Genomic DNA, 14,661 nt, shown 5'->3' on the forward strand with positions numbered 1-14,661 from the left:
GGCAAAATTGAGGAGCTGCCAGCTCAATACCGCTTGCTCTAATAACAAGGATGCAATGCAGGGCAAATAGATGATATAAGGACAAAGGCCCAGGCAGAGATTGACCAAGAGATAGTGTGAGCAACAAAACTGGGATCAACGTTGGCGTTAGGAGAAGCAGGTAATGGTTTGCGTTTCCCTCATCTATGAACCATGGCAACCCTCGCAATTAATGGATGACCTGGCGTAACCGTGGCGTTCGCAAACATGCGAGAGATCAAAGACTCCTCCCCTGAAACACCGCATTATGGTTGTCCCCTTGACTTTCCTCAATATCTCTCCCTTGCTGGAGCAGGTTCACCACCAAGACCAGTTTGGGGGACACTGCTGCCCATGTTCCCCACGCTTCCTGAATGTGCACCAGCACCGGTTGTGGTGCCGCTGGCTGTGGCCTTTGTGCCACTGAGTCCTCCAGTGGGAGGTGCTGTGCCAGGCTCACTGAAATGCTGGTCAGCGGCCTGCATTTCCGTCTTGCCCTTTTCTTTGATTGCGCGGTTGGCCGTCTCTCCTTCCTTCTCATTGAAGGCCGTGTCGATAGACTCATTGACTGTGCCTCTTATGGTGTCGCCTGCTCCTTTGACGCCTTTGACAGCTGACTTCACATCGTTCAAGAAGCCATGAGTCTTCTCTTGGGTTCGGTCAGCCATATTTGAAGTGTGATGCAAGTCGCGTTCAGTTTTCTTTTTGGGATAGTTCTCAAGAAGTTCGAATTCCGTGCTAGGTGGATAGAGTGAGATTGCAAGGGACAAACAGATATGGTCATAACATGAAGACAAAGGCAAGTTTAAGAATTGTTTTTAAGACGTCGTGACTAAATGGCGATGACGTCAACCGGTCCGCATCGGAAAATATATCCGAGCATATCCGGATGAAGACGCTCATTGGTGGCATGAATTATAGTGCTGGATTCGTGTAGTGATGACGTAGCCATTCAAAGAATCAACACGTGATCTGTCCAGGTGTGACCATGTATAGTAATGGCTGTTATATATTCCGACAACAGTGTCCGTGGAAGACAATTCGGCAGGCACACGTGAACATGATTCCAGCTCCAAGAAACATCCTTTCAAGACAAACCACATTTCCCTGGCCCTGCATCAGCCTCATCAGTCTGTATGACGCTGGCGTCGTTCAGCGAGACAGAATCACCTGGACCACCAATGCCATCATTCTCCCAGAACTTATTCTTGTTGTCCTGCCCTCGGATCAGTCCGACCAGGTCGAACGGGTCGATGAGCGTCAGTAGGAAAGACCTCTTGTCAACCATGCCAGGCCCTTCCACCTCTGTTTTCCCATCCACAGCAAGGTATATTTTGTGGTTGCTCGGTAGGTACTTTCCTGGGGGGAAAATGTTCATAAGGAAAGTGTTGACCAGCATTGGAAGAGCCTCAAGGACCCAAAAAAAGACCTCGTCTCCATTGGCCGGCGAAACGGGCGGATAGAAGAACGCGGCAGTCCGATAGGTATTGCGAATGAGGATGAGGAATCCAGAAAGGTAGAGCTCGTAGATGATGACCTTGATGTTGTAGGTGAAGACGCCTCCTACGATGCAACGCCGATGAAATATAACGATCAGAACCATGAAGGCAAGAAACATGCCCAGCAGGAGAAATAGGGAAACTTTGACCAGTACGATGCCCGTCTTGACCTGAGACGCGGTGTTTTTGTAATTCGCAGCGTATGAAGCACCGTTGCCCGCGATGATTCCGTCGATGGTATCCAGCGTGATGAAGGTTGTCCACACTCGACCAGGGTGCAGAGGAGAATGATAAGGCACATAGTAGAGAAGCCTTCCGAAGATGAAATAGTTTGCGCCGTTGTAAACTGGGGGAGCCAGGAAGAGAAGAACCGTGCTGGCAATAAAGACATTCAGGTTGCCGTAGTTATAGGCGCCAACTTCACGGAGGGCGAACCCAACCACGAAAAGCAAGCCAGCCCATGGAAGGAGAAAACCAATGCGCCAGGACTTGTACTTCATTCTGTTCTGCCAGACATGAAGAGCTGTGGAAATGAAGAAGAGGATGGCAAATACGATGGAGATGTGCTTTGTAGGCGCGTAGACCCAGTATGACCCTTCGGCAATGTGCACCATGGTTGGCCTTGAGATGCCAATGGTAGATGTAGCTGTGGGACAACGTAGATTCCAGCAATGTAGGCAGTTCGATGCAGCAATGAAAGGGCGAGATGAAGCTAATCAGTCGAAATATCCGTGCGATGAGGGTAGGTCTGCTGTGAATACGGTTTGAGACCTTTCTGGGGGCAACAGTAATGTAAGTATAAAGAGCAAAGGAGCAACTTATCAGTTCAACAACCCTGGATAGCGAGCCTGGGCGATCGTGTCAAGGAGCCACGCGACGTATCTTGGGTCGACTAGACGGCCAGAACAGAATCATTTGATAGACAGCCTCAAGACAACGCTTGAATCTTGCAGGTTGTTGACAGAAGGAAACCATCCGCTAGATCATTTGTGGGAGAAGTTCCGAAGGGTCTTTGTTCGACACAAGATTGGACGTGCGACGGGCTCTGCAGGCTCCAGTGTTACTGGCAGCGAGAAATCCTCGAGGGTGCCTTGTAGTCGGTCGCCTATGGTTGTCCATCGATGGCACAGAGAGTGTTACAAACATTATTCGCAGAATGAGCCCAAAGCAGGATGGTTCGGCGAACTCTCAGGACCCCTCCTGACCCCTGTAGGGTATTGAGCAGTACTTAGTGCGCCAATCATGGCATTCATAAATGAAATTGAACACAGAAATCCGAATACGAAGGATGTAGAAGAGGAAACAGAACAGAAATAGAAATCAGCCTTGCTGGTTGCCTAGAAGCTCAAAAAGCGGCGTGGCAGGAATTCGGAAGGATCTCTCTGGTCACGTGAAACAAGTCGACCAAAGTGATGTCACACCCGAATCTCGACCGTTCGTCATGCTTGGCAGAGCGCAGTTCTGTTCAAGTGCCAATAATGCAGTGAATCCAATGCCTCGGTTCTTGACACGCAGTGGACAAACAAAACAATTCAACACCTCGCAATCCATTTCTCCGTCCTTAATCCAGCCATCCAGCATCCCACTGGAGGCTGTGATCTATGCGTTACCATCGTCGAATATCTAGCCTCACTGCTTGAGGCGACCTCGTGGCCGATGCTCGCCACGTTGCTCCGCATGAGAAACGAAAGATAACACATTCTTGGAGAGTATGATGGATGTTGCGCAGCATATCTCATCCTCGAAAGAAACAAAAGAGCTTCAATTCCCTGCAACGACAGCCGTCTTTCCACGAGTGAATTCGTCTCCCTTCTGATACCACCAATTCACTTCTCCCAGGTTTGACCCCGGGATTTTTGAACTGTGTCGTTTGATCTCGCCATCACAATTGCCTAGCATCGTGCACTTTTGACCTATTGACGAAACGAGCACCTGTGCCTGCGGAAAACACACAATCTGTCCTTGGTAAATAAAAGGAAATATGCCACCACACCAAGCCAACGGATTGCCAGCAGGGCACGAGGCTGATGACTACTTCCATACGAATCCACCGCCCAAAGCATTGTCGAGTCACCAATCGTTGGCGCGGGAGTTCATCCAGTATCACTTAGAGAATTCACCCAGACGGAAAGTTGTTCTGGTCACCTCAGGAGGCACCACTGTGCCTCTAGAGAACCAGACAGTGCGCTTCATAGATAACTTCTCGGCAGGCACCCGTGGAGCGACGTCCGCCGAATATTTCCTACAAGAAGGATACGCCGTCATCTTCCTCCACAGACAATTCAGTCTTCTGCCGTACTCTCGACACTACAGTCACAGCACCAATTGCTTCCTCGACTTCATGGATGAGGCCGAAGATGGGCGAGTCATAGTCCGCAAGGAATACCAGGACAAGATGCGGCGAGTTCTGCAGCAGTATCACCATGCGAAGGATAATCGGCTCCTGCTACTGCTCCCTTTCACGACGGTTACTGATTACCTCTTCGAGCTGCGCAGTCTTGCTGTCATCATGCAACCGCTGGGTAACCGGGCGTTATTTTACTTGGCCGCGGCCGTGTCCGACTTCTTTATCCCGCGAGAACGGATGGAAGAGCACAAAATTCAGTCTCGCGACAACGACGCTGGAGGCCAAGGGTCAGGGGCCAGTAGGCAACTGGTCGTCAACCTTGACCCGGTTCCCAAATTCCTAAGCACCCTGGTGCAGTCCTGGGCCCCGAAAGGCAGCATGATTGTTAGCTTCAAGCTCGAAACCAACCCGAGCCTCCTGGTCAGCAAAGCGGAACAAGCCCTGAAACGATACCACCATGACCTGGTCATCGGCAATCTCTTGAGCACCCGCAAGTGGGAGGTGGTCTTTGTGACTTCAGATGGCGAAGAAAGGTGGATCCGAGTTCCGAAAGCACGGAGATCCAAGAGTATTTCGGGAGTCGAAGAGTTGGTCGGAAAGGCCGAACGCAAGCATGGAATGGAACACGTTGACCTTGAGGGGGGGACGGTCACCGAGGGCATGGAAATCGAAAGCCTGATCGTGCCCGAGTTGGCGCTGATGCATACCAAAAGGATGGAACAGCAGTCTTGAAACATCGGAATACAACTCCTAGGAAGAGAGCGCCGAAATCACGCCGGCGTCGACGACTCTCACCATCACAATCTACCCATGGACTCTACTCTTTGGGGGTCTGAGGTAGATGTCGCTAAAGTCTCAGGCAACATGACACGCAGCCCCAGAGACAGTTGTTAGACACACTGCTGACGAAGACGCTGAGTTGATGCGCCATGCAGAAAGCAGACTCGTTAGGTGGTTCTCCCCGGCGATTGATTCCAAAACAACTTTCTTCGCGGCGAGGACTACAGAGCGTCTTGAAACCGCCCTTGACTAAGGGTCGGCGCCAGTCGCCGTGCTGTTTTCCAGAAACGGCCTATTCCTAAGGCTTCTCGTCGCATGCGCATGTGCCGGGTCAGATCAGGCAGTCATTCGAATGTCATCTCAATCTAAGCCCATGTACGGTGTAGGACACCGCGACCACCGGCACTCACTTTGGACTCGCCGCTTCTTATGCGAATAGTAGTGGGGAGTGCACGACTGCTAGGGTAGGGATGGTTGGGTGTTATTTCAGGGTGTGTACTCCCGTAGTAGGGCAACTGCCGCGCCGAAGTCCACTGTTAGATCTGGACCCTCGTTCAAACGTTGCGTTGGGGCCAGGCTCCATCCGCAAAGGTGCTTGAAGCAAAGGTGGCTGAATGGAAAACATCGGCGATCCATCTGAGCCTAACAGCATGTGTCATGCAGTGCGAAGTCGGTAGTTGACCTTCGATATTGGATGGTGCCGTGAATGAAGAATGAAACAGGATGAGGTATACGTGACGCGTGCACTGAATCTTTTCGGTTTCTCTATTGAGAACTTGAAAAAATCAGAAAGGGCGGAAGGTTGAAGCGGCCCCTAAGCCCCCAGGCGACAGTGGGCATTGGGCACGGCAGTGGACAGTGGGCACTGGCACTGGCACTGGGCACCCTGTACTTCCACCTAAGACCCAAACTGACGGAGCCCGTAGTGGTGCCTAGGGGCTGCCCACTGTCCACTCTCTGCCCACTGCACCGATCTGCTGCTCCCGTTAGTCGCAAGTCAACACCTGTCAGTCTCCGAGTCTGCAGACCCGACAGCCATCAGCTCTTTCAGACCCTTCAAATCATGCCTGGTAAGCGTGTCCCGAAGTCCAGCAACACTCAGCCAGCTAACCAGAACCCCGCGATCTCAGCAGCCTGTTCGGCGCCCCTCGCTTCGCTCCGTCCATCGACTGCGATCGCGAACGCCTTCGGATGCTTGGATACAGATCTCGTCGCCATCATCTGTTCTACCATCTGCCCAGCCCACCCACACCCGAGCCTCGATTCGACCTGCATCTCTCATCTGCATGTGCGGCGCTGGCCAGACCAAGTTCACCCCGAGTTAGTTTCCATTACGAGTAGAGGACAGCCAGACAAATTTCAGGAAATCAGGGCACAAAGATAGGATCGGACCTCCGGAGAATAAGATCACTGATGGGTGCAGCCACCCCAGTCTGATTGCATACCCGGCGGGATGAAAGAAGAACATGCAAGAGTCAGTGGCGTCAACAGTTGGACTCTAGACTGCCAAACCGAGCATATACGACCGCTGAAAGAGCAAGAGAGCACCGCCCGACAGGACTAGAAGTAGACAAGAACAGAGAGAGGGCAAGCCCGTTGTGGTGGTGTGTTCGTAGATCTGCGTCAAGGAGTGGTCTCGTCCTCTCATTCTCCAGGGACCTGGTCCCTGTCTGCTGCAGTGTGTTGACTCCGGCCTTTACCAACCTAGTCAAGCTTCGTGTCGTACGTTTGGAAGAAGCATTTGACTGGGACTTGACCTGACTGACACTTCATGCACTGATGCCTTACTTCTGCACCTCGCTCGGTCCTTGGGTCTCGATCCTCTGATATCTCAACCTCGAACCGCTCTTCGCACTCCGCCTGCTTCTACGCTGGTCCTTTCTCGTCGTTGCCGTTGCCTTTACTGGTTGACGCCCACTGACTTGCCCTCGACCATACGCACAGGACGTTCGCTCGTCGGGAAGATAGTGCGGACATTGAAGTCTCCTCTTTGTTTCAGATCTCTCACATTCGGATCGCCTCCCACTGATCATCCGCCTGCGTTGCCGTCGAGCGCCGCTGCCATAACATCTCCTTCTTTGCATCAGTCACAACCGACTCACTTCTATCTTTTCCTGCGCCCATCACCATCCCCGGGACGAATCTCACAACGTTTGAGTCAACCCAACGCCTGCCCGACTACCGCCGACTAATTCACGCATACTGGCGTCGCACGGACGCTCTTGGACCGAAAGTCTCCAGACCGGATCAACATCGCGCACCCCACCCGTCTCCTGCCTTCTGGCTCCTCTCGGTCCTAATTTCAAAACGCGGACGCAAAGAGCCCGACTCCTCCTCTTCATCGTTACACCCGCCCTCATACAAGCCGCTGCTCAGCAGCAACTGCTCCTCCAGACAACATCCTGCACAACACAGCCATCCAATAAGCAATGAATTAGGCTACAAGACGTTTCGTCGCTGTCCGATTCACAATGGCGACGGTCGAGCGCCCTTGGCCGTTGCTTGAGAACACTCAAATCCCGACGGGCAAATTGTCCTGGAATTCAAGTGACTCTGGGAGGCAAGCCTGGCCGTTACCGACAAACTTATTCGATGAGTCTGGTTACAATACGTTCGTCCTCAAATTGGAATCACCAGTTTGCGAGGATGATCTGGACGATCGGATCGCCATGGAGGCACAGAATCTCGGCCTGTCGCCCTTTCCAATTACTTCCGACATCCAAGGTCTCACATCCTCCATCTCTACGGCCACAATCGCTTCCGATTCCATGAACCATAGTCCCAACCGATCCCAGTCAACTGCAGCAACGTCTTGTGCATCCAGCGAACACCGCCCTGCAAGGCAAGCCTCACAAGTGCCAGAGCGGTCGTCCACTAGCTCAGAGTCGCCCTCCTCTCCCGCCGATGCCGAGAGGAAAAGGAGATCACCCCTTAGACGAAGCCTTCAAAAGATGACAGGATTTCGAAAGAAAAGGTCCACTGCGCTGACTTCTTCCACCCTGACGAACATGAGCAGCGACGTCGACACCGAGGACACTGAAGACACATCGGTTGAAATCAAGAGCCCGTCATCGATGAAGTCAAGTAAGAGCTCCTGGTCACAGCCTTTGCCTTCCTCGAAGTTCAGCTATGAGCAAGGAATATCACTTGACCCGGGTGCGTTCAAACGTAGCGCTGAGTGCAAGGAAATGCTGGATCTGAGGCTCGCACAACTTGATGAAAAGGCCCGATTTTTGGAATTCCAGGCTTCGTTGATCGCGGAGCTCAGCGCCCGGCGACAGAAGTTGAAGGCAGATAAGAGGCAAGAGCATGAGCAAGTACTTGCGGAACAGGGCGCGAGAGTGAGTCATGCTTGATATATTGTGGCATTACACGCTGACGCTTTCTAGACTGACAAGGCTGTTGAGGATCTTGAGGCACGCCAACTCGAAGAGGAGATGAAGATGGAAAAGGAGCACGAGATCGAGAAGCGGACAGTGATGGTGCGCCTACGACACATGGAGGCGTACTGTCAAAATCCAACGCCTCCTCCCACTCCCGTGGACCCGGCTTCTGGTCGTCCATCGACCGACTCCACTCTGCCGGAGCGCAAAGTTACGGAGAAGGACTACCATAACCTCGCTCAACAGTACCGTGAGCGGGACGCCATGGACACACTGCACACGGCGAAGATCAATGTGCTGCGAGGGAAACAAAAGAAAGCCGTCGAGAGATTAATTGCCAAAAAGGAGCGGGAGACTCAAGAGTTGGAAAAGAAACAGGAGGACGAGCTGGCAGACATTGATCGAGACTTTGCCAGCCAGGAAGCGAACCTGAGACTCACTCTGGTGGCGAAGCGCGCGAGAATCGAGGCCAGATGGCGAACCCAGGCCTTGATTGTCCGGATCAAGATGGAGAAAGCTACGGGGTTGAAGTACGCCCCGTTGCCAGATGTTTTCGCCATTGGCGATTCTCACGCTCCCGGAATCGCATTTTGACCCCGTTCCGGACCGAAAATGTTGACCCACGATATTTGATTGAGCCGAGCCTCAGGCACGACCGGAAAAAGCCGCTTGTTTTCATGAGTTATATGGCGCAATGGTTTCGCTTTACTGATATCAGATACCCCGGCCATCGCTTGTATATGTTTATTGTACGACCGCAATGACTTTGTGGAGAGTTATGATGGCCCTCGGGCGCCCATTAATGGACATCTGCACGGATACGATGCGAGACGAGGAGAGACGCATGGTAACTAACCCTCCCAGCAGACGCCGCTGCAGTACGTTGGCTTCTTCCAGGCACCAAGAGCCGGGAATGACGCATGGCATTGTGGTAACGAGCCGGCTGAGAGTAACCACAACGTGGAGGTAATGGACTAGACTGGCGAGAATGGAATGGCTACCTGTAGTCGAGGAGCAGAGGCAAGCGAAAAATTGCTCTTACCAGGCAAAGGCACTGCTTCCATGAACAAGGATAGTGCTACCTACCTAAGGTATACTACAGATGAACTGTGTTGACAGGACCTGTATCCCGAAGGAGGCACCTGGGCAAGCAAGGCAGCTCTTCTCACTACCGGCCTGCCGACTTCACAAGTAGTAGCGATGTCATGTGACACCTCCTAATGCAGCCCATTAAACTAGAGACTGCGCCAGGCGGCTGCAGCTGTGCCCTACTACTTCAGTTGTGTCTTCTTTGTCACAACATCTTCGAATCAGTTTTCCCAACGCTTATTCAAGTCTGACACCTCTGTACTTGTGGTCCAGACAGTCATCATCTTTCACTATACTCCCTTTGTCTCACAGCTTCCCTAGAGCCTTGTTCACCGGCACCATCATCACCAGACATCATACGAAGCTGTCCTTCGCACCCATCGCCGGCCAGTGTGTTATGGCTCCTCTGTCGTACTCCCCTACCTCCTGCCGTGGGCCTGGACGACAGGCAGTCCCCAGCCCAAGAGTCTGTCGAGGTCAACCAGCTCCTTCTTCCTAGACGCTGCCCTGGATCCCTCTGGGAGATCAGTGGAAGAAGCCTTCGGTTGAGCCGCAACCTTGCAGTGGAATGGCGTAAACAGCTTTCTATCCTTTTGTTGCTAGCGTTGCTGCAGATAGTGCCGACGGATTGGTGACGTGGTGGCTGCATGCACCGAAGATGTTTTCCTTTCGGTCGAGCCTTGGTAGATGTGCTGCATCTAAAGAGTGAGTTGGCTCTTTCAAAAGAGCCCCAACTTTCCTGCGGTTCAACACGTCCAATACTCCGTCCATCGCTTACACATTGACTATGGGACTTCTTTGGCTACGACCACTGCCTCAGCGGTATAACCAGTTTCTTTGTTGAAGACGGCAATCAAGCATTACTGAGGACTGGGGTACACATGAACCACCAACACCAAACGCCAGCAAGCACAAAAGTGGAGGTTGCAAGATATGAAGAAGTCTGGCTCGCGGTTTCTTTGTCTTCATGTGTAGCCTGACTCGTGAATCGCGATGAAAGCGATGTCCATCATCTTCTTTCTTTGTTCAAAGTACCATCCGTTGCAGGCTGCGTCAACTTTCCCCCATCAAACTCAAATTGATAACAAAGGAACCGGCGACAATGGCCGCTCACACAGCGGCTGTATCGTTCGCGGTGTTTCCCAGATGCCCCCATGCTTCCACTCCCTTGTACCGCACTGCCTGAATCTCTCAGCATGTCATCGTCCCCCGCCCCTGATTCCTTTTGGGTTGTGGCTGCTCCTTCAAGAAATTGGGATGATATCCCTACCATCAATGTTTGCAACCATGAGGTACCATTACCCGCGTACTGGAAAATTTTCGAACTATTAGGGCAGGGACAGGCCAAACGAGAGGTTATTCAATCGGTCATTCGACACTCCGGCTTTAAAACCCTCCAGGTAGTCACCGAAGTTGTTGAAAGTGTTGCACAGAACCAGCAGCTTATCTCCCGCCGATCCACCATGTCCAACAGATTGAGCATACCCTTTAAGAAGGCAAACCGGATTAGCATCTATAAGGCTTTAAAAAACGAAACACATTGGGAAGTCCCAATAGTGGAAGACACTTTGAGTGCAGCCAAGCAACGCGAGAGGAGACTGCTGAATGATGCACTTGCCATCGCCCAGCAAAAAGAGCAGCTCAACGGAAAGGCGATGAATCCTGATGAGCGCCGGAATACTGCATCTGCCATCAATGATGAAATGAAACAGGTCCTTCGGCAACACCAGGAGGCGGAGAGTGAAATCAACATGGCAAAGCGGCTCACTGCCGCACAAAAGGCCTCGTTTACCTGATGACGACCACTGATATGAAGGCACTGCTTGATCTCTCAAGTAGTGCAAAGACGCACCGTTGTTGTTGCCCATGTTGATTCTTTGTTTCGGCCCATGGCAAGGCAGTTATTCTTCGATTGCCTGTTGATGTGAACTGACAACATGTCTTGCTGGGTGTGCACTGCCTTTCGTTCATCGATTGTTATAAAATTACATACATATTCAGATACAGGATGGTTCAACTCCTGCAGATTTCTTCGACCTGCTTTTCCAGCAAGATTGCTTTATCTATTACCTTTTCGGCAAAAACCAACAACAAAATGGCGAAGGAAAAGAGCTCATACTTCGACGCGCACGCCTCATTGGAGAGAGAGATAATGCATGACCGCCGATGGCCACGCCTCCGGACACGAACGAGCGGTGAAGTACTCAGCATGACTATGGCCTCTAGGATCATGTACCTGCTCAAGCATAAGCATACCGTGAGTTGCATCCCTTGTCATTTCAAGGAAGAGTTCAACCGAGAGATTGATGAGGATACAGTTCTGGCTATACTAGAACAGCAGTTTGATATCACCGAGGACTTGATTCCCAACGGCGAAATTCTGATTCCTACCCGGCGCCCTGCGATCGATGCGACTGGCTACGTGAAAGGTCATGTGCTGCCGGCAGGAATCTACTGGGAGATCATCAATAGCAGACGCCACCCTCCTCACTTGATCGAGATTCTGGTGAAAGAGCGCTGGGGGTTCACCGTCCACCGGGATACGATTGCTAAGGCAATCAATGACTGGCAAGTTGAGCTGACACTGAGTGGTCGTCCTGCTCCCGATGATGCTCGTCCAAGACATGACGGTCGGCTTCTGAGCGAACTGGCTGTAAGCGCTTCTCCTGCAATGCACAATCGAGCTTCATTCTCAAACGATCCTCCACCGGTATACGAGCCTCGGCCTGTGATTCAGGGCACAACCCTCCGACATCCACGAGAAGTCAATCCGATCGGTAGCCATCATTACCCATACTTCCCTCGAGGACAGGAGCCTCCTGCGCCTGCCTACACAGAGGGAGGGAGCCCGCCGTCATATGGGGGCTTCAATGATACCTCTGGAAGGAACCGACCTGAGACGTCATCAACCAGAGTCTCTCGTACAAGCGCCACAAACGTGGCCGAGGATGTTGACCGGACAATGGTGCCGACTGGTATTCACGGCAGTACTCGGCCTCCCGCAGTCGATACCAAATTTCAGAAGGGGAGTGAGCAATCGTTTCCCACCTTCTCTCGGTCCAACGTTATCGACTACCTTTTCCGCAGCGTTTGTGGAATCGCTCTCTTTCCTCATGGCCCTCATGAGCCGGTCGCTGTTGGTTACACCGGTGATGACATGATGAAGAGATATATGCAATTGACAGCAGTCATACGTCGACGTCAACTACGGCCTGAAGATCTCTTCCCTGACAACGTGGTCAACGCACAGGGAGACCTTGATGAACCCGGACGGGTTCTCGCGAATTTCATCCGCCCCATCTTCGCCGAACTTCAAATGAGCGCCTGTCCATCATCGCGCAAGGTGATGTTGGACTTTGCAATGCAACCCAATGTGGGTGGGCTCTATTTCATGCTCAACCATATGAGAGAACGCAGAGGGGTTGAAGAGGTCGCTTACGCCATGCCTGACATGTTGGCCCGCGCCGTCATTGATGAGCTACGACTGAGCGACAATGCGTACGTGATGCTGGTCCTGTCCAATTACGCTCCAAATTTCATGTTCAATTGTCTCAGCCTGCAGGTCTTGCTGAGAGAAATCTTGGATAGGAGAAACGCACATCCGAAGGTACGGCTCCAGTTTGCCTTCCACCCGGCATCCGGAATTCCTCAGCTTACAGATCCTAGTCAGAACGGTCGGGCTGCCCCTGGCCCTGTAGAGGATGGGGAGCCAGCATTGACAGCTTTACAGCTGATGGAATATCAGGAAGGACTCAAGTTCTCCAAAGTGCTGCTCTGTGCGACCTTGGAATCGATGAAGGAAGAGGGCTTCCTCATGCGCAGATCCTTGCTGGAGGAATACATTCGTGAAGCTATGCGCACTGCTCAGGAGGGAACAGAAGCCTGTCTTCAGCTACGACATGCTTTGACACGAATTGGGGACATGAGACGTGGCACCACAGGTCCAAACTATCCATCGGATTGGTGGGCGGCAGTTCTCACCAATGCTTCTTTGGCGATCGTAGGGCGGTCTACCACATCACATCTATGGATGACAATTCCGGCAATTGCACCACCAGCCACGACGGGGCCGACTATGTCAGAAGAAGATGAAAGAACGGATCAAGGTGTTCGGGTCCCCGAAGACGCTGTGCCAATCACTACACTCATCCCATATGAGCGAGAAATCCCGTTGGAGCAACATGAACACAACCTCCATCGACTGCATACATGGAATGCAGAGATTCGACGCTGGCCCACCGATCTGGCCTTCATCGCGGACGTCCTTCTGCCGGGCTTGCGGCGTGACCGCCGCCAGATCGTTCTACAGCTACATGGACGGCGAATGGTACATGCATCGAGGCAAGAGTATGACGCATTGATGACCCTGCTTGCACAATTCAGGCAGGAGTTCACCATTCTGCGAGACTCACTTCGTCGGCTGATTGACCCAGCAGTTCCCGTCGACCGTCAGGCACAATCTCTTCTCCAACAAGAGATCGCTAGGTACGATTCGGCATTGATGGAGTATGCGCGGGTCTATGTCCAATGCCACGAATCTCCTTTCGCTTCCGTTCTGGACTTTACAGCAACAATGGCGGCGGTCCGACAATTGTACTGGGAACTTAGCCGGGTCAGATTCTGGTCGACAAGACATCATCAAGCGCCGCTTGATGGTCATGACCTGGTTGAACTAGCGGCTTCGGCTGAGGCAGCAGTGACACGATTGCAAAGTGAACGTCTGCGGTTGGAGATGAATGCAGCTCATTCGGTGCACTCAAATGGTGAAGATGATCAAGAAGACCCGGACGCGGGATTGCCGCCGTCGGGCCAGGGTCCTGATGAGCAGTCCCCAATGGATCATGAAGGTTCGGAAGATGCCCCGTCTGATACAAGCATTGGAGTCGCTAACGATGAGCAGGGCCATGTGTCTTCGGATGTCAATTCAAACGACCACCAAGAGCAGCAGCATCAGCAACAGCCGGAGCAAGAGATTGAAGCATATCCTACTGCAAATGCAAGACTTCCCGCCCCAAATGCAGAACAAACACGACCTCCATCTCGGCCTCTCCTGATCGATCGACATCAGGGTCATGACCAAGTTGCTGATCCAACCACTGCCTTACATGGAAGAACAAGACCCGCCATTCACGGTAGTACCCCATTGAGAACCGCTGTCCCTAGGTCTCCACATCCACCTCCAATGCCTGCTCCGGCTCGTCGTCATCCTTTCGGCACTTGGTTCGCCAGCTATTTCCGCTGCGCTTTTGCCAGAGAACGACACCACGGTCGGGAAGACAACGTACCTGGCTCTACCCCGCGGCAGACGTCTCAAACCTACCACGACCACGAATCTTGATTGGGACATCGCCGCAAATTTTCAGAGCAACTGATGCTGTGCTGTGGTTGCTCAACCGCCGCTCGTGTCAGGGAGGGTAGGTCGGAAGTCCCTGCTTGTTGGCGCTGTGATAGAGTCGGTTCATATCTTCACACTTGCTCCACCATTTAACGTCGAGGCTGGACCTTGACAAATTGGCCGAAATGTGGACCTTGTCTGGAATAGGAG

At 52.3% G+C, this 14,661-nt stretch overlaps 6 protein-coding genes across 6 annotated transcripts; 4 read left to right on the forward strand and 2 right to left on the reverse strand.

The window, feature by feature from the left end:
- Positions 1 to 308: 308 nt before the first annotated feature.
- Positions 309 to 686, reverse strand: A1O1_05917 (uncharacterized protein; the record flags this gene model as incomplete). Its single annotated transcript, XM_007726801.1, has 1 exon — positions 309 to 686. One exon carries the CDS (start codon positions 684 to 686, stop codon positions 309 to 311), a length of 378 nt encoding a protein of 125 aa, XP_007724991.1.
- A 419-nt stretch (positions 687 to 1,105) lies between these two features.
- Positions 1,106 to 2,131, reverse strand: A1O1_05918 (uncharacterized protein; the record flags this gene model as incomplete). The annotated part of the gene is made up of 1 exon (XM_007726802.1): positions 1,106 to 2,131. One exon carries the CDS (start codon positions 2,129 to 2,131, stop codon positions 1,106 to 1,108), a length of 1,026 nt encoding a protein of 341 aa, XP_007724992.1.
- A 1,367-nt stretch (positions 2,132 to 3,498) lies between these two features.
- On the forward strand, positions 3,499 to 4,596 carry A1O1_05919 (uncharacterized protein; the record flags this gene model as incomplete). The annotated part of the gene is made up of 1 exon (XM_007726803.1): positions 3,499 to 4,596. One exon carries the CDS (start codon positions 3,499 to 3,501, stop codon positions 4,594 to 4,596), a length of 1,098 nt encoding a protein of 365 aa, XP_007724993.1.
- A 2,519-nt stretch (positions 4,597 to 7,115) lies between these two features.
- A1O1_05920 (uncharacterized protein) lies at positions 7,116 to 8,621 on the forward strand (the record flags this gene model as incomplete). Its single annotated transcript, XM_007726804.1, has 2 exons — positions 7,116 to 7,985; positions 8,034 to 8,621. 2 exons carry the CDS (start codon positions 7,116 to 7,118, stop codon positions 8,619 to 8,621), a joined length of 1,458 nt encoding a protein of 485 aa, XP_007724994.1.
- Positions 8,622 to 10,312: 1,691 nt separating this feature from the next.
- On the forward strand, positions 10,313 to 10,912 carry A1O1_05921 (uncharacterized protein; the record flags this gene model as incomplete). The annotated part of the gene is made up of 1 exon (XM_007726805.1): positions 10,313 to 10,912. The coding sequence occupies one exon, from the start codon at positions 10,313 to 10,315 to the stop codon at positions 10,910 to 10,912; it is 600 nt and encodes a 199-aa protein (XP_007724995.1).
- A 413-nt stretch (positions 10,913 to 11,325) lies between these two features.
- A1O1_05922 (uncharacterized protein) lies at positions 11,326 to 14,454 on the forward strand (the record flags this gene model as incomplete). The annotated part of the gene is made up of 1 exon (XM_007726806.1): positions 11,326 to 14,454. The coding sequence occupies one exon, from the start codon at positions 11,326 to 11,328 to the stop codon at positions 14,452 to 14,454; it is 3,129 nt and encodes a 1,042-aa protein (XP_007724996.1).
- Between the last annotated feature and the right edge of the window lie 207 nt (positions 14,455 to 14,661).

This window comes from Capronia coronata, assembly GCF_000585585.1.
Source record: "Capronia coronata CBS 617.96 chromosome Unknown acBCG-supercont1.5, whole genome shotgun sequence".
Classification (NCBI taxonomy): Eukaryota; Fungi; Ascomycota; class Eurotiomycetes; order Chaetothyriales; family Herpotrichiellaceae; genus Capronia; species Capronia coronata.